General features: G+C 33.7%; 1 protein-coding gene across 1 annotated transcript in view; it reads right to left on the bottom strand.

The window, feature by feature from the left end:
- The window catches only part of TACR3 (tachykinin receptor 3), a 58,684-nt gene that overhangs the window by 24,674 nt on the left and 7,848 nt on the right, over positions 1-26,162 (bottom strand). The window contains exons 2-3 of the mRNA XM_060011820.1: positions 10,328-10,516; positions 8,491-8,641 (exon numbers count right to left, since the gene is read on the bottom strand). Of these exons, the coding sequence (XP_059867803.1) occupies positions 8,491-8,641; positions 10,328-10,516 (340 nt within the window). The remainder of the gene's footprint in view (positions 1-8,490; positions 8,642-10,327; positions 10,517-26,162) is intronic.

Consider the following 26,162-nt stretch of genomic DNA (forward strand, 5'->3'; position numbering starts at 1 on the left):
ACCATAAACACAAAAAGTTAGACAAAATGAGTTGACAGAGAAATCAGTTGCAGATGAAGGAGCAAGATAAAAACCTACAGAACAACTAAACGAAGAGGAGATAGTCAATCAACCTGAAAAAGAATTCAGAATAATGATAGTAAAGATGATCCAAGATCTTGGAAAAAGAATGGAGGCATGGATTGAGAAGATGCAACAAATGTTTAATGAAGACCTAGAAGAACTAAAGAACAAACAAACAGAGATGAACAATGCAATAACTGAAATGAAAAATACTCTAGAAGGAATCAATAGCAGAATAACTGAGGCAGAAGAATGGATAAGTGAGCTGGAAGACAAAATGGTGGAAATCACTGCCATGGAACAGAATAAAGAAAAAAGGACAGTCTCAGAGACCTATGCGACAACATCAAACACAAGAACATTTGAATTACAGCAGTCCCAGAAGAAGAAGAGAAAGAGAAAGGGCCTGGGAAAATATTTGAAGAGATTATAGTCAAAAACTTCCCTAATGTGGAAAAGGAAATAGTCACCCAAGTCCAGGAGGCACAGAGTCCCATATAGGATAAACCCAAGAAGGAACATGCCGAGATACATATTCATCAAACTAACAAAAATTAAATGCAAAGAAAAAAATATTAAAAACAACAAGGGAAAGCAACAAATCACATACAAGGGAATCCCCATAAGGTTATCAGATGACTTTTCAGCACAGACTCTGCAAGCCGGGAGGGAGTGTCATGATATGTTTAATGTAATGAAAGGGAAAAACATACAACCAAGAACACTCTACACAGCAAGGCTGTCATTCAGATTCAATGGAGAAATCAAAAGCTTTACAGACAAGCAAAAGCTAAGAGAATTCAGCACCACCAAACCAGCCCTACAACAAATGCCAAAGGAAGTTCTCTAGGCAGGGGAAAAAAAACTTCAAAGAGACCACAACTAGAAACAAGAAAATCACAAGTGGGAAGGCTAACTGGTAAAGGCAAACATACAGTAAAGGCAGGAAATCATCCATAAAAAATATAATATTAAAATCAGCAACAGTGAGAAGAGAAGTTGGAAATGGGAATTGCATTTGAAACGAAGAGACCAGCAACTTAAAACAACCTTGTATATACATAGACTGCTTTATCAAAACCTCATGGAAAACACAAACCAAAAAACTACAATAGATACACACACAAAAAAGAAAAAGCAGCCCAAACACAACACTAAAGATGGTCATCAGATCACAAGCGAAGAGAACAAAAGAGGAAAGGAAGAAAAAACACCTACAAAAACAAACCCAAAACAATTAAGAAATTAGCAATAGAACTACATGTCAATAATTACCTTAAATGTAAATGGATTAAATGCTCAAACCAAAAGACTTAGACTGACTGAATGGATACAAAAACAAGGCCCTATATAGGCTGTCTACAAGAAACCCACTTCAGACCTAGGGATACATACAGACTGAAAGTGAAGAGATGGAAAAAGATATTCCATGCAAATGGAAATCAAAAGAAAGCCAGAGTAGCAATATTCATATCAGACAAAAGAGACTTGAAAATAAAGACTGATACAAGAGACAAGGAAGGTCACTACATAATGATCAAGGGATCAATCCAAGAAGAAGATACGAAATTGTAAATATTTATGTATGCAGCATAGGAGCACCTCAATATATAAGGCAAATGGTAACAGCCGTAAAAGGAGAAATCAACAGTAATACAATAATAGTGGGGGACTTTAACACCCCGCTTACACCAATGGACAGATCATCCAGACAGAAAATTAATAAGGAAACATAGCCTTAAATGACACATTAGACCAAATAGACTTAAATGATATTTACAGGGCATTCCATTTGAAAGCAGCAGAATACACTTTCTTCTTAAGTGCACATGGAACATTCTCCAGGATAGATCACATCTTGGGTCACAGATCAAGCCTTGATAAATTTAAGAAAATTGAAATCATATCAAGCACCTTGTCTGACCACAACCCTCTGAGGTTAGAACTCAATTACAGGAAATAATCTATAAAAAACACAAATACATGAAGGCTAACCAATACGTTATTAAATAACCAATGGGTCACTGAGGAAATCAAAGAGGAAATCAAAAAATACCTAGAGACAAATGACAATGAAAACATCGATCCTAGATCTATGCGACACAGCAAAAACAGTTCTAAGAGGGAAGTTTACAGCAATACAATCTTACCTTAAGAAACAAGAAAAATCTCAAACAAACGACCTAATCTTATACCTAAAGCTACTAGAAAAAGAAGAATGGAGAGAACCCAAAGTTAGTAGAAGGAAAGAAACCATAAAGATCAGAGCAGAAATAAATGAAATAGAGACAAAGAAAACAGTAGCAAAGGTCAGTGAAACTGAAATCTGGTTTTTTGAGAAGATAAACAAAATTGATAAATCTTTAGCCAGACTCATCAAGAAAAAAAGGGAGTGGTCTCAAATCAAAATTAGAAATGAAACAGGAGAAATTACAATGGATACCACAGAAATACAAAGATCATAAGAGACTATTATAAGCAACTATACACCGATAAATGGAGAAATGGACAAATTCCTAGAAAGGCACAATCTTCCAAGACTGAACCAGAAAGAAATAGAAAATATGAACAGACCAGTCACAAGTACTAAAATTGAAAGTGTGATTTTAAAACGTCCAACAAACAAAAGCCCAGAACCAGACGGCTGCACAGGCAAATTCTATCAAACATTTAGAGAAGAGTTAACACCTACCCTTCTGAAACTCTTCCAAATATTGCAGAGGCAGGAACACTCCCAAGCTCATTCTACAAGGCCACCATCACCCTGATACCAAAAACAGACAAAGATATCACAAAAAAAGAAAATAACAGGCTGATATCATGGATGAACATAGATGCAAAAATCCTCAACAAAATACTAGCAAACAGAATCCAACAACACATTTAAAGGATCATACACCATGATCAAGTGGGATTTATCCCAGGGATGCAAGGATTCTTCAATATATGCAAATCAATGTGATACACCACATTAACAAACTGAAGAATAAAAACCATATAATCATCTTAATAAATGCAGAAAAAGCTTTTGACAACTTTTAACACCAATTTATGATTAAAACTCTCCAGAAAGTGGGCATAGAGGGAACCTGCATCAACATAATAAAGGCCATATGTGACAACCCTACAGTTAACATCATACCCAATGGTGAAAAGCTGAAAGATTTCCTCTAAGATCAGGAACAAGACAAGGTTGTCCACTCACCACTTTTATTTGGAATAGTTTTGTAAGTCCTAGCCATGGCTATCAGAGAAGAGAAAGAAATAAAAGGAATCCAAATTAGAAAATAAGAACTAAAACTGTCACTGTTTGCAGATGACATGATACTATACATAGAAAATCTTAAAGATGCTACCAGAAAAATACTATAGCTCATCAAGGAATTTGGTAAAGTTGCAGGATACAAAATTTATACACAGAAATCTCTCTCTTGCATTACTATATACTAACAACAAAAGATCAGAAAGAGAAATTAAGGAAACAATCCCATTTACCATCACATCAATAAGAATAAAATACCTAGAAATAAACCTACCTAAGGAGGCAAAAGAACTGTACTCAGAAAACTATTAGATACTGATGAAAGAAATCAAAGATGATACAAACAGATGGAGAGATATGCCATGTTCTTGGATTGGAAGAATCAATAATGTGGAAATGACTATATTACCCAAAGCAATCTACAGATTCCACACAATCCGTATCAAATTACCAACGGCATTTTTCACAGAATTAGAACAAAAAAAATTACAATTTGTTTGGAAACACAAAAGACCCTGAATAGCCAAAGCAATCTTGAAAAAGAAGAATGGAGCTGGAGGAATCAGGCTCCCTGACTTCAGACTACACTACAAAGCTACAGTAATTAAAACAGTATGATACTTGCACAAAAACAGAAATATAGATCAATGGAACAGGATAGAAAGTCCAGAGATAAACCCATGCACCTATGAATACCTAATCCACGACAAAGGAGGCAAGAATATACAATTGAGAAAAGACAGTCTCTTCAATAAGTGGTGCTGGGAAAACAGGACAGCTAGGTGCAAAAGAATGAAATTAGAGCACTCCCTAACACCATATGCAAAAATAAACTAAAAATGGATTAAAAACCTAAATGTAAGGCTGGATACTATAAAACGCTTAGAGGAAAACATAGCCAGAACACTCGTTGACATAAATCACAGCAAGATCTTTTTTGATCCACCTCCTAAGTAGTGAAACTAAAAACAAAAATAAAATATGGGGCCTAATTAAACTTCAAATTTTTACACAACAAAGGAAACCATAAACAAGAAAGGAAACCATAAACAAGATGAAAAGACAACCCTCAGAATGGGAGAAAATATTTGCAAACGAAGTAACTGACAAGGGATTAATCTCCAAAATATACAAACAGCTCATGAAGCTCAATATCACAAAAACAAACAACCCAATCAAACAATGGGCAGAAAATCTAAATAGACATTTCTCCAAAGAAGACATACAGATGGTCAAAAAATGTATGAAAAGATGCTCAAGATCACTCATTACTAGAGAAATACAAATCACAACTATGATGAGGTATCACCTCACACCTGTCAGAATGGCCTTCATCAAAAAATCTACAAATAATGAATGATGGAGAGGGTGTAGAGAAAAGGGAACCCTCTTGCACTGTTGGTGGGAATGTAAATTGGTACCGCCACTATGGAGAATAGTATGGAGGTTCCTCAAAAAACTAAAAATAGAACTACCATATGACCCAGCAATCCCACTCCTGGGCATATACCCAGAGAAAACCATAATTCAAAAAGAAACATGCACCCCAATGTTTATTGCAGCACTATTTACAATAGCCATGATATGGAACAACCTGAATGTCCATCAACAGAGGAATGGATAAAGAAGATGTGGTACATATATACAATGGAATATTACTCAGCCATAAAAAGGAATGAAATAATGCCATTTGCAGTGACATGGATTGACCTAGAGATTGTCATACAGAGTGAAGTAAGTCAGAAAGAGAAAGACAAATATCGCATAATATGGCTTATATGTGGAATCTAAAAAAATGGTACAGATAAACTTATTTGCAAAGCAGAAATAGAGTCACAGATATAGAAATCAAACTTATGGTTACCAAGGGGGGTGAGGGGAGTGGGATGAATTGAGATTGGGATTGACATACACTACTATATATAAAATGGACAACCTGCTGTAATGATAACCTACTGTATTGCACAGGAAACTCTACTCAGTGCCCTGTGGTGACCTAAATGGGAAGGGAATCTGAAAAAGAGTGGATATATGTATATATATAACTGATTCACTTTGCTGTACAGCAGAAACTAACAAAACATTGTAAAGCAGCTATACTCCAATAAAATTTTTTTAATTAATATAATCATTATCACCAATAATTAACACCCATTTATTGATCACAAAATACATGTGTTGACATCTAGCAAACTGATATAGAAAACCCTTGTAAAAACAAAAGTATATGCATGGTGTAAATTCTTTTTACTAACATGAAATTTTTGTTTACTGGAATACTATATCAATAATCTATAATGGGGAGAGTCCTATATTATTTTACTAGTGGCAGGGCTAAGAAATATTTTTATTTAACAAAATATGGAAAACTTTTAAGAACAGTTTCATTTATTCAGCAATAGATAAGTAGACCTCATTTTTGGTCCTGAGGATATAATATAATCCTGAAGACATGAACTTTGTCCTGAAGATTCAGACTAAAACCTTTCCTCTCTGTACTGGGTCTAGGGGCAGAGTATCAGGTTGGAACTCAGGAAGCTTAATTTCCAGAACTAGTTCTCCGTTTAAAGATTTTTGACCTTTAGCAAGTCACATCACATGACTGCACTTTCTTATGTATAAAATGAGAATGCAGCTGATTCACAAAACTTTATTCTTTCAATTATTTATTAATTCACCATCCAGAAATCATTATGCTACGCACTGAGGAGACAATAGTGAGTACAGCACTTCTCTTGTTCAGTAGTCTACAACAGATTTGGGAATTTACCTGTGATAAAATGCCCCACATTTCTTAGGGACATTACCAGCCATCATTTTAATTTAACCTAACCTAATTTTAAAGTACCTTATTCTTTCCTCCTCTATTTTTTTGTATACTCTAACAGTACTTGAACTTATTTTTAAATGAGGTTTAATTATAAACTGAAGAATTGTAAATGGATATTAAATGATATATTGTTGTTGAGATAAGTGAAATTTCAATTATTCAAACAGTCTAGTTAAGACTATTTAAGTCTACATTAAGAACTACTTAAGCAAGGTAAAAGAGCTTGAGTTTCCTGATTTGTTAAAAATGGAAGAAAATAGTTTCCACTAGGCTTACCTCCTGGGGATATTGTGAAGATTAGTACAGTCTATGTATGAGAATATACATATATATATATATACATACATATATATGTATACATGTATATACATATACATGGATATGTATATATACATATATATATATAATATAAATACTCAGACGTAACGTATCCTTCTGAAACCTGGTCCTTTGAGCAAGTTCTCTAAAAGAACTCAACTCTAAAAACTTTTGTCCAGGATTCAAGTCCAAGTTCTGCTACATATTAATTTTGTGAGTTTGAGATTCAATTTCATTTTTATGTAAAACAAGAAAAAATCACATAGATACTGTGAGAATTAAATAATATTCATGTGAGAGTTATTTAGAAACTGTGACTCACTGTAAAATGTAGGTCAATATTATGTTTAAAAAGATAAATGGCCAGTTTTATACCTCTTTACTATTCTACCACATGATGTTTTCTTATCTTCACAGTACTGGCATATATATTCACAGTAAAGTGCCTAAAGTAATGGGTACCATTTACTGAGAACAGTTCTATGTGCCAGGCACTTTTTGAAGTACTTAACAAGTATTGCCTCATTTAATTCCTATACAACCACATAGTATATGCATTATTAATATTAATGGGTAATCCATAGAGGAATCTTTTCAAGTGATTGCCACGCACTAAAGGGCTGCAGATATTTCCTCCTAAAGTGCTATCTTTTCTTATTTTTCGAAAGGAATAAACACTTCCACTTCTCAAGTACTGTAGCAAACTAGAAAGGAATACACAGAAACTTTTCTAGGCTTTTCAAAATAATTCCTGTCCACTGCCACTTAGGAAGAAGATTTAATCAAAGCAAGTGACATTTGCGATCAATGCAAAGCTTAGAGGTAGGCGGTACACCTGATTGCAAGTTGTATCCCCGGTGGGGTAGAAGTTAGAGAGAGGGAACGAACAGCTATTAGTTTTCTTTACACTTCACTGCTTCAATTAGAAGTATTTCATGATAATATTATTCATATCTGTTATAAATTTTAGGTGTTTTTTGACTTTGTTTTGATTTTAGTTATTTTCCTTTAAGACAATGGGGTTTTGAAATACCCAGTTGGATAAATTTTCATTATATCCTGATGAATTAAACTATTTATATAATTTCAGAAGTATAAAAAGCATGTGTGTTCTAATGGTGTTCTTTGATTTATCAGCCAAAATACCAACTTTTCTCAAAATATCTTAATGAAAAATACTTGGTAAAAAATTAGGAACTTCTATATAAAAGTGCTTACAATATTTATTTTTCTTTGTTGGGGAAATATTGTGTTATACATGACAGAAACTTAAAAAGATAATTTCATGGTTTTTGACTTTAATTTCCCTAGAAAATCTACTACTAAAATGTTGGTTTTATACCTGGATGATAACATACATTTTTTTAAACACATTTATTTATTTATTTATTTATTTTTGGCTGTGTTGAGTCTTCATTGCCATGTGCAGGCTTTCTATAGTTGCGGCGAGTGGGGGCTACTCTTTATTGTGGTGTGCGGGCTTCTCATTGCGGTGGCTTCTCTTGTTGTGGAGCACAGGCTCAAGGTGCATGGGCTTCAGTAGTTGTGGCACACGGGCTCAGTAGCTGTGGCTCACGGGCTCTAGAGCACAGGCTCAGTAGTTGTGGCACACAGGCTTAGTTGCTCCGCGGCATGTGGGATAAATGGAACTTCTGAAAGACTATATAGTACATCAGAGGCATTCTGTTCAATAAAGGACAAAGATAGCTAGAGCTGCAGAAATACAATCCACTGGGACTCCTACAGTGAAATTTCAGAAGTTTCACATGGTGTAATTAAGAATACTCTGCAAAAGGTAATAAAAAGTCTTTCTGTAAGGAAGTAACAATATCCCAGACTGATATTGTACATGGCCAGTGGCTTATAGAAGATAAAAGGAAAGTAAAATTAAAAGTTAATTTACAAAAACAGGAAAAAAGTAGGAGTCAAGCATCAAATCATATTATATTAAAATACCATAACTAGGTTTTTTCCCTTCTCTTCACACAAATGCTGGATAAATTATATGAAACAGTACCTTCCTTTTAGCCTTTAGCTGCTCATGATACTTGTCACAGGTGTCCCCTGGGATCTCTCCTCCCCAGAGAGTGATTCCAACAATGGTGTATGTGATACCCATGATGAGCAATGGGAAACAGTACACCAGTATAATAACAATAATATGGTAACTGTAAGAAATAAGAAAAATATATGCTGAAGCGTGTATTGGAATGAAATAGTAAGACTTTGAATTCATTCCATTTTAAGTCATAATTGAACATGCCAAAGATTATTCCCACATTTTCTCTAAGTCCTCATTTCACAAACTCATCACAATACTATGCTATTGTCACTTACAATCATCCAGATGCTACCAGTTGATCTTTGTCAATCTTTACTTCGTGTATGAAAACTATAGCTGAACTGTAGTGCTCTCTGCTTGGTAGTCATTGAGCTAACCTAATTAAATGTATAATCGGAGGAAAAGAGATGGGACATATTAAACTGATGAACTGACATATTTTCTCCTATGTAAAACTATTACATATATCCTATAACATCAGTCATATTTGAAATAAATCATTCTTCAACCAAATGAAGAAAATGTGACTAGATGCTCTGAGTCACACTGGCATTTTTCCAAAGTCATGGTACATTTGATTGCATCATTAAATTTGGTAAATAATATACAGGTGTGTTAGTCACATCAAAATTATTATACTATAAATTATAACTAAATTTTGGGATTTCATAGCTTTCAATAAAAATTATCAGGATGCAATTAGGGAGGACTAGAAGGGCAACCAATAACATAATAGCCAAATTAGAATTTGTACAAACTTTTGGGTGGCTTCTACTATCTTATGAAGGCTTTAAAGTAATTAAAGAGCTTGGCATGCTAGTCTTCTCAATCCCAGGTTTTTTTTTTTTTTTTTTTTTGGTAAATCTTCTTGATTTCTGTACCCTGATAGCTTATTAAGTATTAACTAAGTCAATGGGGAATTAAGTCAACAAATAATTTAATTTTATTACTTTGATTAAATTAATTTTGTTATCATACAACCTAAGAATTATTAATAGTATATAATGGATAGATGCAGTCCTCAGTTTAATAACTGCTGCCTGCTTTTCCTTTAATAAGTACTTCTTAATGTTTTTCTTTAAAAATCTGCACTCTGAGTAGAGCAGAGTTTGATAAAATGGCTGCTTTAAAAGATGATCACTGTATTTGCATCATTTGTTATTTTAAAAGGAAAAAATAGTTCACTAAATAAGAATTTTTTGAAATAAAATTTAAATGGTCAGCATAAAAACCAAAATGCAAACAATTGAACAATTATGTTTTTTTCATTTGCTTTTCTTAAGGTGGGTTCAAATTATGAAATATCAGATTCTATCATATAGCATTCCTATTTCCTTTCTAACCTAGTGCTTAAGTTTCTTTAATGCTAAAACAAAGGAACACAACCTAGAACCTACTAAGACTTCCTTTCCCTTCAGCCAGGCTTCTTAAAAGAGCAATCTGCACCTTTGGTTTTCAGTTCCTCCCTTCTGGCTCATTTCTCAGTGGATAACAACCTGGCTTTCCTTTGCACTTTCATTTCCAGTGATCTTATCAGTTCCTCCAGAAACGCTCCAGAGCTACCCCACATAGAGGTCTTCACATTTTTCCAGTTAGAAACCTTTGTAACTTATACAAACGAATTGACTATATCATATTGTAGTATAGTATTTTTACGTGTCTCTTTCCCAAGTAATGTGTGAGCCCTTGAGGGAAATGTCTATGGCTTATCTATGTAATAGTTGCTCCCAACCTGTAGTTCATTACGTGTTCAACACATTTAGTTGAAAATTGTAATAGAGTGTTAACTTACGTGAAATGTTGTTTGGGACCTTCTGGCCATTGCACATAGCAAAGAGTACGGCCCGGCATGACTTTGGTTTTGGAGTAAAGACACTGAGGGAAGGCAAGTAGAAATGCTAGAATCCAAATGCCTCCAATGACAATCTTGGTTGCAGTGGCAGACAGTCTGGGCTTCAAGGGATCAATAATGGCCATATACCTATATAAAAACAAGCAAAACCATTTTGTTGGCTATCTTGTTAATGGAGTTTAAAATGAGTTTCAGAGGAGTTTCCAGGGCCAGGGTTATCTCTCTTCTGGTAAACAAACTGAAAAAGATTTTGCTTGTATAAAGGCAGCATAGAATAATTATGGCATAGTGTTAGGAATCAGGCAGATCAAGGTTCAAACCCTATCCTGTCACTTATTTAACTTTTTGAACTCCATTATTTTTTAAATAGAAATAAGAACCCCCCCCCCTTAGTGGTGAAGTAACGATCAATAGAAATAATGTAAGTGAAAGGTATTGATTATTTGCTGCTGTGCCTAACACATTATCAGAACTCATATGTCTGCTGGATGGAATTGGAAAGATGCGTATTAAGTGCTTAAAAATATGAATTCTGTACCCCAAGACCTCCATTTTTCTTATGTATGTTTAACTTTTTAAAAGAAAATTCAAGACAACTAATATGGATAATGTCTACATGATTGACAAAATGAGGAATCCCTCAGAAGGATATTGTCAACATAGCCATTTAAAAGCATCCAGAGACAAGTCCAGGGTTTAGATAAGGATGAATAAATCAAGTTTGACTGAGGCTATGCTTTCCTATTACCGCTAAAATTGAATTCATACTGTATCATATAAATCTCCATAGTATTTATCTATGTAACTATATATAACATAATTGTTATAGGAAAATATATTTAAGGCTCTAAAATATTTACATATGATTTTTAGAGTGCAACTTTTTTTTTTTTTTTTTTTTTTTTTTTGCGGTACGCGGGCCTCTCACTGTTGGGGCCTCTCCCGTTGCGGAGCACAGGCTCCGGACGCGCAGGCTCAACGGCCATGGCTCACGGGCCCAGCTGCGGTGGGATCCTTCCGGATCGCGGCACGAACCCGTGTCCCCTGCATCAGAAGGTGGACTCTCAACCACTGCGCCACCAGGGAAGCCCTAGAGTGCAACTTTTTGAGAAATTAGAAACTGTTTGAATATGGTAACGGAAGTCAAGCTTTATGCACTTGGTAAAATAGTAAGAATATGTCTGGGAGAATTAAATTCCAGTTTTAAATTGGGTAAAATGGCTAATTGCCAAATTATGGCTAATACTCAGAGTAGAAAATAACATACACCAAATGAATTATATTTTGGCATTTCTATCAATAAAACACATTCTTATTTAATTGTATTATTTTTACTATTGGCCATTTTGTGTTTCTCAAATATATTTTTATGTATGAAAATTTTTCAAAGGTAATATTTTTATCAAAGAATGAGTATTACTTAAACCAAAAACATTTAATCTTATGAATGTAACTATTTCAAAATAAGGGTAATTCATTAACTTGTTTACTGCTCTTTGCTTTTGTAACTATTAGGCAGAATTAGATCTTCAGTAGATATATTGGAACTTATCTACCTACTATTCATAACGTTAACTTTAGTTGTAATTTACTTAAAGAAAGTACTCTTAATTTATTATGTATGACAGCTATTAGGCAAAAGTGAATGTTAGATATGAAAAAAGTAATCATAAAATGGTACCTTGGTTTAGGGAAATAAAGTGAATCATACAAAGAAAATAAAATACACATGTTTGAAACTGAAAACTGTTTAAAATTCACCTCTCATGCTTATGTTGGTAAAGATAATAATAGCAACATATATTGATTGCTAAGCATGACCAGACAACTTATTGCACACAATATATATACATATATATACATTTAGTATCCAGAAAAATTCAATAAATCAACTAGTATTATCCTATTTTACAGAAAAGAAAGCTGAGGCTTAAAGATTAAGTAAAGTATTTAAAAATGTCCCAAATGGTAGGAATTGGAATTCTAAACCAGTTCTGCCAATCCTCAAAGTCTACGTAGGTACAGATTATGGCTTTGAATATAACCACTTGTTTAAGGAATTGTGGGAGAGAAAGAAAAATATATAAGGTAGATGACTTGAAGAGAATCAGAAGTCGCATCTTGTCTCTAAATTCAAAAGCATTTATGTGCAATGTTAAAGACGAAAGTCAAATATATAAAGGCAATAATTATGATTGGTCATTTCTGTTCGCATTGCGATGGACTATAAATCACCATAGCATTTCTCTCATTACATTGAACTGTTGCTTTATGGTGTTTCCAGAGTCAGACACAGTACTTATCAGTAAATTTTGTTGTACTGAACTGACTATTTCTCAATCTTATCATAATCTTTGCTTTTTCGCTTGCCTGGAAATTTATGAATGCTATTTGAATACTTAGCTGATTTTTTGAGACTGTAATGAGAAGTTGAGTGATGTGAGCAGGTTTAGAGTCTTGTACAGCTACTACAGCATGGACAATTCAAAATAAAGTACAAATTTCTTATTGATTTTTTTGTCAATTAGTTTAATGTTAGAGAAATTATTTCCTGACAGGTAGAATATTGTTTTAGTTGGATTGTATGGAAACAGTCAATTTATGTTCTCACTAACTCTTTAGTGAAAGTAGACATTTTGAAACTTCAAGGTGACATTTTTGTCATTTCTGGTCTGATCTATTATTCATTCATTCAGCCAACATTTCTTGGATGTCTACTGTAGTATCCCAGATACTGTTGTAATACAACAATGAGAAAAAATGACCTTCACAGAACTCACAGTCTAGTGAAGTAGATAGATACTAATCAAATAATCTCACCAATAAACATAAAATTACAAATATAATAAGTGTTACAAAGGCAATGTTTATGGCTGTGTGAGTGCATTTACTGGGGAAAACATTTAGATTGTGAATCAGTCTTCCCTAAGAAAAGCATTCTGGGTTGAAACTTGAAAGGGTGACTAGGCAAGGTAGCAGAAGGGTGAGCGTTGCAAAGATTTCTGGGGGAACAAACAACATGTGAAAAACTCCTGTGTTAATGGTGGGTTTTTATGGGTTGAATTGTGTCCCCCTAAAAAAGGTACATTGAAGTCCTAACACCCAATATCACAGAAGGTGACCTTATGTGGAAATAGAGTTTTATATAGGTAATCAAGTTAAAATGAGGTCATTATGATGGGCCCTAATTCAATATAAGGTGTAAAGGAGAACTTTGGAAACAGAGAACCACACAGAGATTGCCACATGAAGATGGAGGATTGAGTGATGTATCTACAAGCCACGGAATGTCAAAGACTGCCAGCAATCCACAAGAAGTTAGGAAGGGGCAAGGCAGAATTTCCTCATAGGTTTCAGAGGGAGCATGGCTCTTGCCAACACCTTGATTTCAGACTTCTAGCTTCTAGAAATGTGAGACATAAATTTCTGTTGTTACTCAGTTTGTGCTAGTTTGTTACAGTAGCCCTAGGAAACCAATTTGATGGGTAAGGGGGAGTGCATTGTGCACTTGAGGAACTAAGGGCTAATGTAATTGAAATGCTGAAAGTGAAGGGGGAAAGTGATTTGAAACGAAGTTGTAGTTCAGGTTATAGAATTTTGTCCTCTGGAAAGTAATTGAGGTGATTCAATCAGGAGGGGAGAGTAATCAGATTTTAGTCTGGAGAATGGATTGAAGGAGGGAAAGAATGGAAGGAAGAAGATAAGTTACCTCATTATTGTTTTGGTTTGGATGAGAGATGATTGCTGCTTGGAATAGAGTATTACCACTGGAGATTGAATTACATTAATGATTGAGGAAAATAAAGAAATGTTGAAATATTGTAGAAAGGGAGAGCCAGTTGACCAAAGAGGTAGGTAGAACTTCCAGGCACTGCTGAAGGCCAATTTGAAATTGGTGATTAGGAATTCACTGTGGCATCAACGTTTCCTACTCTGTGACTCTCTCCTGGAATAATAATTTTCTCAACAGTAAGCATGAAAGAAATGGATCCTTAGGGTCAAATAAATACCCTCTGGACCTTGAGGAGAAATTATCAAACCCAGGATACAATCTCTCTCAAATGAGTGTCAGTACTTTATTCTTCCTTTAAAGAAATATATATCTTTGATATGATCACACTCGATTTTCCTAGGTGTTTGTCTGAGCTTCTCATTACCATTTTTCCCCACCAAATAGATTCTCAAATACGTTAGAGTCTCCTTACTCTGACTGTTTCACAAAGAATAGCTAAGATTGGATTCTTTACTCTTCCAATTAGCATAACACCTAAGCAAGTTTTAAAGTCACTTTTTGTTGTCTTTCATAGAGGAAGAAATTCTCAGAAATATCCATCAGAAGCTCACATTATAATGCCATCTTTTATTAGCTTTCCTTTTCACTCTAATACAGGACCAATGTCCTTTACCATGTACTGCTTTTCCTGACATAATTGAAGGGGTCTTTTTCATCAAAAAGATGATGTCTTTTGCAAAACAGAATTTTTTGACATAACTTTACTGCTCTCAGTAAGTAAGCCTTTCCATTTTGTAATTGTTCTTGGTATATGGTATAATTTTTCCTTTTGGTAGCATTTTTATTAAGCTCTGTTTCTGGATCTTTACATGCTTACATACATTTAAAATTTTTGGTATAAAGAGAGAGTACAGTCTTCAGATGTTTATTTGATTATATTAAGTAATATTTGCCTGAAATAATATAGATTTTACTGTTTTCCAGTTTGCTTCTGGCCATAGTAGACATTGTTTTAGTCTGTAAATTCAGGATCCTATAATCTGAAGTGAGGAGATGAAGCCCTAGGAAGGAGCACTTGGTAAGAGATATGTATACAGCTGGAGACTTAGCCAATTTGCAGCAATCCTGAAAGGCAAGAGTGGTAGATATATCCCAAAGGCACTCTCCTTCTTCCCATCCCCTCCAGAGGTCTCGCATTAGAAAAAGCCAAGAAGAGACCCAAGAGTGAGGGACCCTATTGATACAGTCAGTCTACAGAAGTAGTCAGCCTGGTGGGGAGGGGCAGAAAAAAGAGTGGAATAGATAGTGAGTAGATATGAATTGAAAAATAGACATTATCCAGCTCAGATAATAATTTCATGTTTTTCACATGCTAGTTTCCTTGCTGAAGTGATTTTTCTTTTGCTTCATATGTTATTCTAAAGTTGTATGACTGGAAAACTTCTAACCATCCTTTAATTTCCACTCAGATTACAGACTGATCACTGTAGATTCTTTCCCTCTCTCTGTGCAGAGTTAGTTTTTACCTCCTCAGTGCTGCAACAGCATTATGCTCATAATGATTTTAGCTCATTGGAGGTATGATTTATTCTTCTCTGTGTTCTGTAGTACCTAACAAAGTATCTATAGTAGTCAACATCATTGTTGAATAGTGACTGCAAATAGTTGTTGAGTATTTGGACAGATGGATGGGTGAATAATTGTTTACAAATAAAAACTTAAGCGTGTACACAATTTTTAAAAGGAATAGTTTTCTTAACTTTGCTAAATGGGAATAAACATGGCGTAGAGTATGATTATGAGGTTAAAATGACATTACATAACACAATGTATTCAAGGAGACTTAGGCAATATCAGGCACAGTAGACACTCAACCTAAATCACTCTAAAACTATATTGAATAAAATGAAATTAACACTTGAGAATTTAAAAAATGTTGCTGTGGTAAGCTCGAGACAAAAATAAACAAAGATAACTTATTTAATGTGGTTCTTAGCTAGTTGTGATCAGAGTAGAAAGAAAAATAAGTTCACACCAAAATTCTGATCTAAGGATTAAAAAATAACAAAACTTTTTTTAATATTGTTATAACTTTTCAACAGAAACTGTTCCATCAGGGTAGTGCATTATAGGTTATTTCCCTTTCAAATCTCTCCTTTTAGAAGAATTTCTTGTATGGAGAGTACTAAGGTCTTCTATGTAACATCAGTCAGGGCAACTAGTGCTCAGTGGTTCAATGATTAAATAGAAATGTTGCATGTTACACTTGGAGACTCTGTAAGTTCTTTGGGTGCACTAGGAATTAATTTCCTTCAATTTTGTTTAATATGGCCTATACCATCTTAAACTCCTTTATGAAGTGGCCTGTGGCAGTTCCATTCTGTTATCCTTAAACTCAGAAAGATGATGTTGTCCATCAAGCAAAAGGAGTACCCAATCTGCAGGTATTTAAGTTGTGATGATGTAAATGCTTATTTAACTGTGCAAATGGAAGAAAGAAGGTATAGATAACCTCTAAACTGGGATAATAATACATTATTGGATATATACTTAGATAATAAATATATTCATAGCATCTAGGATTATGACTGCACATATTTGGCACCTGATACATATTTATTGTATGACTAAATTAATGAATGAATGGAGGTGATTTTTAAAATTGTTTTTCTGTCATTTTCTATCATTGAATAATTTGTGCTCAAATTACCTTAATAAGGTATCATGAAAATATAATTAAAGAGAAAAATCAGATATGAAAAAAAAAGCAAACAACAGCAACAATAACAACTACAAAAAAAAGAAAGAAAGAAAAGAAATAAAAGGCATCCAGATTCAACAGGAATACTGTCTTTATTACTGACAGAAGTAATACTGTTTTTATTAGCAGATGAAATGATCTTCCTAAGGAATCCACAAAACCCCAAACCCATTAGAATTAATAAGTTCAGCAAGGTCACAGAATACAAGTTCAATGAATTGTATTTCTATATACTAGTTATGAACAATCTAAAAATGAACTTCAAAAAAAGTCTATTCTGTAGCACCAAAAAGAATAATTTAATAAACATAGGAAGAAATTTAATAAAAGAATTGAGACATACATTGAAAACTACAGCGCATTGTTGAAACAAATTAAAGAAGACCTCAGTAAATGGAGAGACAGTCCATGATCATGGATTGGAAGACTCAATATTGTTAAGCTGACAATGCTTTCCAAATTGACTGAAAAATTCAACAGAATCCTTATAAAACTTCCTATTCTAATTCCAGAATTTAAAAAACTGATCTTAAAAATAATTTGGAAGTACAGACCTTCTAGAATAGTCAAAAAATTTGAATAATAAAAACAAAGTTGAAGGACTTATACTTTCCATATTTCAAAATTTATTACAGGGCTACAGTAATCGAGACAGTGTAGTACTGGCATAAAAATAGACATGTAGATCAGTGAAGCAAAAATATCAAGAGTCTGGAAATAAACACTTACATTTATGTTCAATTGATTTTTGACAACTGTGCCAAGGCAATTTAATGGGGGTAAATTGTATTTTTTCAACAAACAGTGCTAGGACAATTGGATATCCACATACAAAAAGATAAATTATATGGTTATCTCACACCACACATAAAAATAATCTCCAAACGTATCACATATAAATGTGAGATCTAAAACTATAAAACTATCATAAAAAAACATAAAAATGAATTTTCACAACCTTGGGATAGCTAATGAATTTTTAGAACTGACTACAAAAGCCCAAACAATAAAAGAGAAAAATGATATGCTGTACTTCATGAAAATTAAAACTTTTTGCTTTTCAAATATGCAAGGAAGAAAGTAAAATGACAAACCACAGGCAAGGAGGAAATATTTGCAAATAATATGTCCAGTAAAGGAATTGTGTTCAAAATACACAATGACTCTCACTATTTAATAAGAAGACATATAACCCAGTTAAAAACAGAGAAAACAATTTCAAGTCTATGCAAAAGACTATATGTGATATAAAATGATTCCATTTATATCAACTTCCAGAAAAGTCAAATCTGTAGCAGGAGAAAATAGCTTAGTGGTTGTCTAGGACTGCACGTAGAATGGTGAGTGACTACAAAATTGGAAGTGAGGTTTCTTTTTGAGGTAATGGAAATATTCTAAAATTAAATTGTGTTGATGGTTACATAACTAAAAACTTACTAAAAATCATTAAATCATATACCTAAAATGAGTATATTTTATGGTATGTAAATTATAACTCAATAAAGCTGTTAAAAATAAAATCTTAATAGTAAGAAAACAAACAATCCAATTTAAAAATGGGCAAATGGCTTGAATAGGCACTTCATCAAAGAAGATGCATTAATGACAAATATGCACATTAAACTTGTCTAATATAAATATCCATTAATGAAATGTGAATTAAAAGCACATCAAGATGCACATTAAAATGGCTAAAATTAAAACAAAAATACTGACAATACCAATTGCTGATGAAGATCTGGAAGAAGTAGAACATTCATACACTGTTGGTATGAATACAACATGGTATAGCCACTGTGGAAAGCAGTTCCACAATTTCTTATAAAGTTAAATATACATTTACCAAATGACCCAGTAATCCCACTCCTACTTATTTACTCTAGAGAAATGAAAACTTGTTTTCAAACAAAAATCTTTAATGGATGTTTATGATCTATGAATAGATCATAATTGTTCAAAACTAGAAACAACCTAAATACCCTGCAAAGGGGGAAGAACAAATAAATTTTGGTGCCTCCATACAAAGAATACCCTCAGCAATAAAAAACGAGCAAACTTTTGATACACTCAGCAACTTAGATCTCAGAGATGTTATGGTGAGTGAAAATAGCCAGTCTCAAAGTTCACATATTGTATGATTATATTAATATGATATTTTCCCCAAAAGACCAGACTACAGTGGAGCAAGATAAATCAGTGCTTCCCAGGTTTTAGGGCAGAGAGCGGGTATGAATACAAAGGTATAGCATGAGGGAGTTTGTTTGTAGTAATGAAATTGTTTTGTGTCCTGATGGTGGTGACTATTGCATGAATAGATTCATGCATTAAAAATCCTAAATCTGTACATCAATTAAAGTCAATTTTAGTACATGTTAATTTAAAAATTAAATAAAGTTATGTAATTAAAACTTACATTTCCACACATCATGGGATCAAATTTGTGACTTCTAATCATATTAGACATTCTTGGTGTTAAAATGTTTGTGTGAAAGGGGTTACCATGTAAACACTAACCAAAGAAAAGATTGTCTAGAGGCTGTCATATAGAGTGAAGTAAGTCAGAAAGAGAAAAACAACTATTGTATATTAACGCATATATGTGGAATCTAGAAAAATGGTAGATGAACTGGTTTGCAAGGCAGAAATAGAGACACAGATGTAGAGAACAGATATATGGACACCAAGAGTGGAAAGCTGGGGGTGGGTGATGGGATGAATTGGGAGATTGGGATTGACATATATATATACTAATATGTATAAAATAGATAACTAATAAGAACCTGCTGTATAAAAATAAAATTCAAAAAACATCACAAAAATTAGGCTTTAAGGCATGAGATGTTACTAAATGTAAAGAGGGACATTTCATAATGACAAAAGGGATAAATTCATAGGAAGGCATAACAGTCCTAGATTTGTATAAATATTGCTTCAAGATATACAAAGCAAAATGGACAAAACTAAAATGAGAGATACATTCCCAATCATAGTTGGACTATCACACTTTTCTCAATAACTGATAGAAGAAGACAAAACAACAACAAAAACAACTAGTAAAGACAAAAAAAGATTTGAACATAACAAATGTGATGTAATTATAAAGGATCATTCATTATGTCAACAATTCTTTCCATTTTTTTGAAACGTATATGTTGCTTGTAGTTTTTCATTGTTTTTTCATTTGTTTTTACTGAATGAACCCTTTAGAATGTTCTCTGCTAAAAATTAGCAAATGGAAAAATTAACAAATTAAACATATCCAAATAGAAGATGAATGGAAATTACTACGCAAAGGTAATGAAACTCAGGATGAGTTGTATGGAACAGGTTACAGCAAAGGCAGAACGATTGTCCAGGTTTCTACAAGTAAATTAATAACAGAATAAAAGAGTAATGAGGAAGCATATGAACATTTAGATCTTTCTACAAAGTAAAATTGTGGTAGAATAATTTTGTCCTGCTTTATAGAATGTTACATTTTCCCCTTAGATTATTAAATACACATTTTGGAAATATAGCAGAGGCCCCTCACAATCCTGTGAGTTACTTCCAGGAACTGGACCATGATCCCACTGTATATATCAGAGAAACACCCCCTCATGCTTCTAGCAGGATGAAGGGGAAAAGGACCTTTTAAACACATCAGAGACTATTCTTCTTAAGACAGATGTTTCTCTCCCTTTAGATGGGACAGATGTCTAGAGTAGGTTAGAGTTGGCTATTTCCCTTCTCCCAAGTGGAAGGCTGATGCAGCTGGACTGGAGTATATCCTCCCCTCAGGACAGTTAGACTCTGATAATACCCCAGCAGATTAAACTCTGGCCAACTAGTTTCCTCTGAGGGCAGTCCTTGTTAAGAAGAAGTAAAAAACAAACTTATGGTTATCAGGGGGGAAAGAGCAGGGGAGGGATAAATTGGGAGATTGGGATTGATATACGTACACTATACTATATGTAAAACAGATAACTAATAAGGACTTACTGTATAGCACAGGGAACTCTACTCAATACTCTGTAATGACCTATATAGAAAAAGAATCTAAAAAAGAGTGGATATATGTATATGTATAACTGATTCACTTTGCTGTACAGCAGAAACTAACACAACATTGTAAATCAACTTTACTCCAATAGAAATTTTTAAAAAAAATAAAGGGAGGGAAGAAAATGAGAAACACTTGTGAAGTTCACAGAACAGAGGCATAGGCTCACTAAATGACTGAGACCTAATTATAGGACTCTAGAATGCTTCCCCTTCCTCCGTACCTCACCACCACATTACTAACAGTCTATTTAGAGCAGTTCCTTTTATCCAGAGCATCATGTCCAGCTATCAAAAGACAAAAAAAAACCCAAAAACAAAACCTGAAGAGATGAAGCAAGCATGAGAACCAGGCATAGAAGGGATGTTGGAATTATCATACTGGGAATTTAAAACAACTGGATTAATATCATAAGGGCTCTAACTGATAAAGCAGACAGCATGTAAGAATAGCTGGGCGATGTAAGCAGAGAGATGGAAATCCTAAGAAAGAAAGAACCAAAAGAAGTGCTAGAGTTGAAAAACACTGCAACAGAAATGAAGAATGCGTTTGATGGGTTTATTAGTAGACTGAGCATGGCTGAAGAAAGAACCTCTGAGCTAGAGTATATATAAGTAGAATTCATAAAAACTGAAAAGCAAAGAAAACAAAGACTGAAAAAACGGAAGAGAATATCCAAGGACTGTGGGACAACTACAAAAGATTTAACATATGCATAAGGTTCCCAAAAGGTTCCAAAAACCTTAACAGACACTTCACCAAAGAAGATATGCAGATAGTAAATAAGCATACAAAAAGATGCTCCACATCATATATCACCAGGTAAATGCAAATTAAAACAACAATGAGATACCACTACACACCTATAGAATGGTGAAAATCCATAACACCAGATGCTGGAAAGGATGTGAAGCAACAGAAACTCTCATACATTGCTAGTGGGAATGCAAAATGGTTCAGCCACTTTGGAAGACAGTTTGGCTGCTTCTTAAAAAACTAAACATACTATTACTGTATGATCCAGCAGCAGTTGTGCTCCTTGGTATTTACCAAATAGAGTTGAAGATTCATGTCCACAAAACAAAACAAAACAAAATAAACAAAACAAAAACCCACAAAAAACCAAAACAACAACAAAAATCAAACAAAACCCTGCACATGGATGTTTACTGCAGCTTCATTCATAATTACCAAAAACTTGAAAGCAACCAGGATGTCCTTCATTAGATGAATGAATAAATAAACTACGGTATTGGTTTGGCCAAAAAGTTCGTTTGGTTTAAAGTTAAAATAAAAGACACATTTTTCATTTTCATGAGTAACTTTATTGAACAACGTATTCATTAACCAAACGAACCTTTTGGCCAACCCAATACATCAGATGATGAAATATTCACTGCTAAAAAGAAATCTAGTATCAAGCGATGAAAAAACATTAACAAATCTTAAATCCATATTACTAAGTGAAAGAAGTCAATCTGAAAAGGCTACATACTGTTTGATGCTAACTATGTGATTATGGAAAAGACAAAACTATGGACACAATAAAAAGATCAGTATTTGCTAGGGGTTCAAGGGAATAGGGTTGAATAGGCAAAGCACAGAGAATTTTCAGGGGAGTGAAAATACTCTGGAGGAGACAATAATAATGGTTACATGTCATTACACATTTGCCTAAATGCATCGGATGTACAACACCAAGAGTGAAGCCTAATGTAAACTATGGACTTTGGGTGATTATGATGAGCCAGTTAGGTTCACCAGTGGTAAAAAATGTACCGCTCTGGTGGGAGATGTTGATAACAGGGAGGCTATGCAAGTGTGGGGGGCAGAGGATATATAGGAAATCTCTGTACCTTCCCTCAATTTTGCTGTTAACCAAAAATTGCTCTAAAAATAAAGTCTTAGAAAAAAATATAAAGGTATCATGAGTAGTTTGAATAGTGTTTACTTTATTCTTTCATATAACATATACAGAGCCAACATGTTTTCTATACCTTGGAAGAGTGTTATACTCCTTTGTGAGTTTGAATCAGCTTCCAACATTTTATCCTTGAACTTTGAAAGTGGTGAAGTATCTGAGATTTTTTTTTTCTTCATATGAAGATTTTTGCCAGTTCTCTTCCTCTGGGACATCTTCATCATTTGTCACTATCATCTTCCTCATTCATGTTGATAAATTCACCTTCACTAATTTCCTCTGGCTGCATATTTAGAGTCTCTTGTAAAGTGACTGTCAACATTCTCTTATTCAGCTATTCTTCTTCATCTTCACCTATACTGGATTTGAATTTCACTTTCAGTGTTATCACTTTTTATTTCTTCCTCTTTGTTGGCAAGTCCTTCTCTTGATTAGCCATTTTTCTAAGGTGTCATTTGAGTTTATCATTGAAAGACAATGAGGCACTGCAACTATGTGCTTTGCTGTCTGTGCATGAACTGACTAAGATAATCAGTGACCAATCAGTAACAGATTTTGAAAAATAGGAATATGATTGGTCACTGATTATGAAGTACATCTGTTATTTGTGGAGTGATTCATGAGAGCTTAAGAGCTAGCAGATAATTTTTTACATTATGCAAGTACTCACAGTTAATGTGACATGGTAAGAAAAACTTGAGCCATGCTGTTGAGGGGACTGGTGTTATATAAATAAATCATCTTGGTAACTGAAATTTGTGCAAAGCAAGGATTGCGTGTATTGAATTGTGCATGCATAGAATTGGTTATGTGTGTGTGTGTTCTTTGGCATATGTGTTCTATTTTTGAGCTGCTAAAACTTTAAAATGGTGTCCTTTTATATGTTTCTAAGGAGACCTTATTCAGTTTCATTCTTGTTCATTAAAGATAGTCTCATCAATGGTTTTGTGACTGGTCAATAGGGATTGTCAGTAATTTCTTACATAGGAAAGCATTGTACTCTATTATTTAAAAAATATTATTATACTAGTTTGTTTGTGAAATACCACAGCCTTCAACATGAAATTTAGCTTATGTACATCTTTGTTGAAGAGATACTGAAAATATTTTTATTTTAGGAGTAAAACATTTTAAGTTAATGAAAACATGATGTAAGTTTAAGAGTTTTGAATTTATTTTATACCACGTAGTTAACTTAATGGGGAAAACGGCCTTCATATATTTATTTAATTTGAAGGTATAAAAATCAATACATATGGCACTGTGACGTCTTTTAAATTCAGTAAGTTTATTCATCTAAGAATTCTGAATTGTGATTAATAGTACTTATTCAACATAAACACTCAATTTGTGAGTTTTTAATTTCTTCAAAATTGTTTCCTATGCTCATTTGAAAATCTCCTAATCATTTTCTTTATAGATGATACAGTTTAGTATGATAATCACATATTAGGTTGTATAGAATATTTTAAATGTTTTTATCTAAATAGTAACTACTCATAGCCAATTTATTAGGAGATATTTTCTATACTTCTATAAAATAAGGAACTTAAAAAATGCTTCTACATTTCTGTGTTTTACTGCTCTAACACTATAAATGTGCTTTCCCCTGCTATGTGTTCCCAGTTACCATAGACTCTATCTATTCTTCATTTACTCAGTTGAGACACAGGTCTAGCCTTGTCCTCATGGAACTTAGAATCCAGTAGGGCAGACATACAAAAAACAATAAACATTGCAGATGAGCTAATTATATAGTATATTAGAAGGTGATACATGTGGTAAAGAAAAATTTAAAGCAATTTCAAATAGAGTAGTCAGGGTCCAGAAGTAGTATAGGTAATGAACAATATGTCTGGAGTAAGAGTGTTTCACACAGAGTGTAAGATCCTGAGGTGGAAACACGCTTAGTATATTGATGTAACAGAGGAATGCAGTGATGGTGGAGCAGAGCAGTGGAGTGTAAGTAGTAGGAGATAAGATTGGAGAGTAACAAAGAACCAGTTACTATAAATTCTTATAGACCGTTGTAGGAACTTTGATTTCTACCCTGAGAGAACTGAGGTGCCATTGGAGGATTTGTAGAGGGGATATATTATCTGACACATTACAGGATCTCTCCGATTGTTGCATTGAGAACAAACCAAAGGGGAACAAAAGCAGGGGTAGGGAAACCAGTTAGGTGAGAAATGATATTGACTTGGACTAGGGAGGCAACGATAGACATCTTAAGGAATGATTAGATTCTACATATATTTTGAAAGTAAAAGTGATTAGATTTTCTGATTGATTGGACATAGAGTATGAAAGAAGAGATGAGTGAGAATACTTCCAAGAGTTCTGACCTAGGGTTCAGATTTTTGACCTCAGAAGATTGTAGGAGCAGTAAGTTTCAGAGGAAAATCAGGAACTTAGTTTGGAGCATGTAAATTCTGAGATGCTTATTAAACTTTCAGATGTTGAAGTTCAATAGATTATTGGATTTAGGACTCTGGTGGACTACAACTGAGGGATTCAAGTGAAGATATTAATTACAGTTTCATTAGGATATGGGACATGTTTGTCTTGTTTATTCCAGTGTGCCCCATATCTATACAATGTTAATACTTAGAAGGTACTTAAGAAATAGCTATTGAGTGAATGACTACAAATATAGTGATTTGTGTGCTGGTAAATGTTTAACCACAGCACTCTAAGGAAAAAAAACCACAGAAACAAAACAAAACTCATGACTTCTAGCATTTGCAAATTTCTGTGGTGTAAATACTCCTACCATGATTTCAAGCTACCAAAGTAACATCACTAAATGCAGAGTTGAGAAGAAATGTGCGCAATTGATTCCCTCTAACAAGTATAAATCAGCTCCAGAGCACAATTGAGCCCTTTGTTGCTTAGTGATAAAATCAGATACACATTTTCCTTACTTACAGGTATGCGTAAAGGAAAAATTTAAATAACCTTGATACTTGGGCAGATTTGAAGGTAAAAAAAGTCATAGATAATAATACAAACTCAAAATGGGGGACTTCTTAAGCAAATATTTAAAAACTTTTGTCATATACCAGACTAAATAATAGAAATACTGAGCTAATTTATCCCTGTATCTTTAGGCAGTCTTCTAAATTACTCCACATAGGTGTGATATCTTTACATAATTCCTGGGGAAAAGATTTCACAGTTTACAAAATAATCCATTGTAATGTTAAGGTACTCTTTTGCCAGAGATGTCTTCATGATTTCTAAATTAGCCTAGAAAGTGTGTTAAAAATGTTTCCATAAAACATCTATCACTAAAAACCTATACAAAGTTTAATCAAG

Source organism: Delphinus delphis, chromosome 5, assembly GCF_949987515.2.
Source record: "Delphinus delphis chromosome 5, mDelDel1.2, whole genome shotgun sequence".
NCBI lineage: Eukaryota > Metazoa > Chordata > Mammalia > Artiodactyla > Delphinidae > Delphinus > Delphinus delphis.